Genomic DNA, 498 nt, shown 5'->3' on the forward strand with positions numbered 1-498 from the left:
GCCCCTACACCCCCTCCCTATTTCTGTCACCCCCTCCAGCCCCTACATCCCCTCCCTATCTCCATCACCTCTCCAGCCCCTACACCCGCTCCCTATCTCTGTCACGTCCTTCACCCCCTCCCTATCCCCGTCACCCCCTACACCCACTCCCAGTCTGTGTAATCTTTAATGCTGAGAGGATATTGGTGAGGGTAAGAGGGGATAGTGGGGATCCCACTGGTTGGACGTGCCGACTGTAATGGAACTAGCCATCGCTGCACTCTCCTTCTCTAATGGATTATCATGCTCTGCCTCCTTCAGTATCTTCCTGACAGCTGCCTTGGGACTTCCCGAAGCGTTGATTCCTGTCCAGCTGCTCTGGGTCAACCTGGTGACAGACGGCCTGCCGGCCACTGCCCTAGGCTTCAACCCCCCAGATCTCGACATCATGAACAAGCCCCCAAGGAGCCCCAAGGAGCCTCTCATCAGTGGCTGGCTCTTTTTCCGCTACATGACCAT

The 498-nt window shown here is 57.0% G+C and overlaps 1 protein-coding gene across 1 annotated transcript in view; it reads left to right on the top strand.

Annotated features, from left to right (window-relative positions):
• Window positions 1-498, top strand: part of LOC125481993 (sarcoplasmic/endoplasmic reticulum calcium ATPase 1-like) — a gene marked incomplete at its 5' end in the record, with an annotated part of 10069 nt that overhangs the window by 1681 nt on the left and 7890 nt on the right. The window contains one exon of the mRNA XM_048593963.1: window positions 301-496. Coding sequence (XP_048449920.1) covers window positions 301-496 — 196 coding nt within the window. The remainder of the gene's footprint in view (window positions 1-300; window positions 497-498) is intronic.

This window comes from Rhincodon typus, unplaced genomic scaffold, assembly GCF_021869965.1.
Source record: "Rhincodon typus isolate 14 unplaced genomic scaffold, sRhiTyp1.1 hic_rhity00004855, whole genome shotgun sequence".
In the NCBI taxonomy this organism is placed as follows: domain Eukaryota; kingdom Metazoa; phylum Chordata; class Chondrichthyes; order Orectolobiformes; family Rhincodontidae; genus Rhincodon; species Rhincodon typus.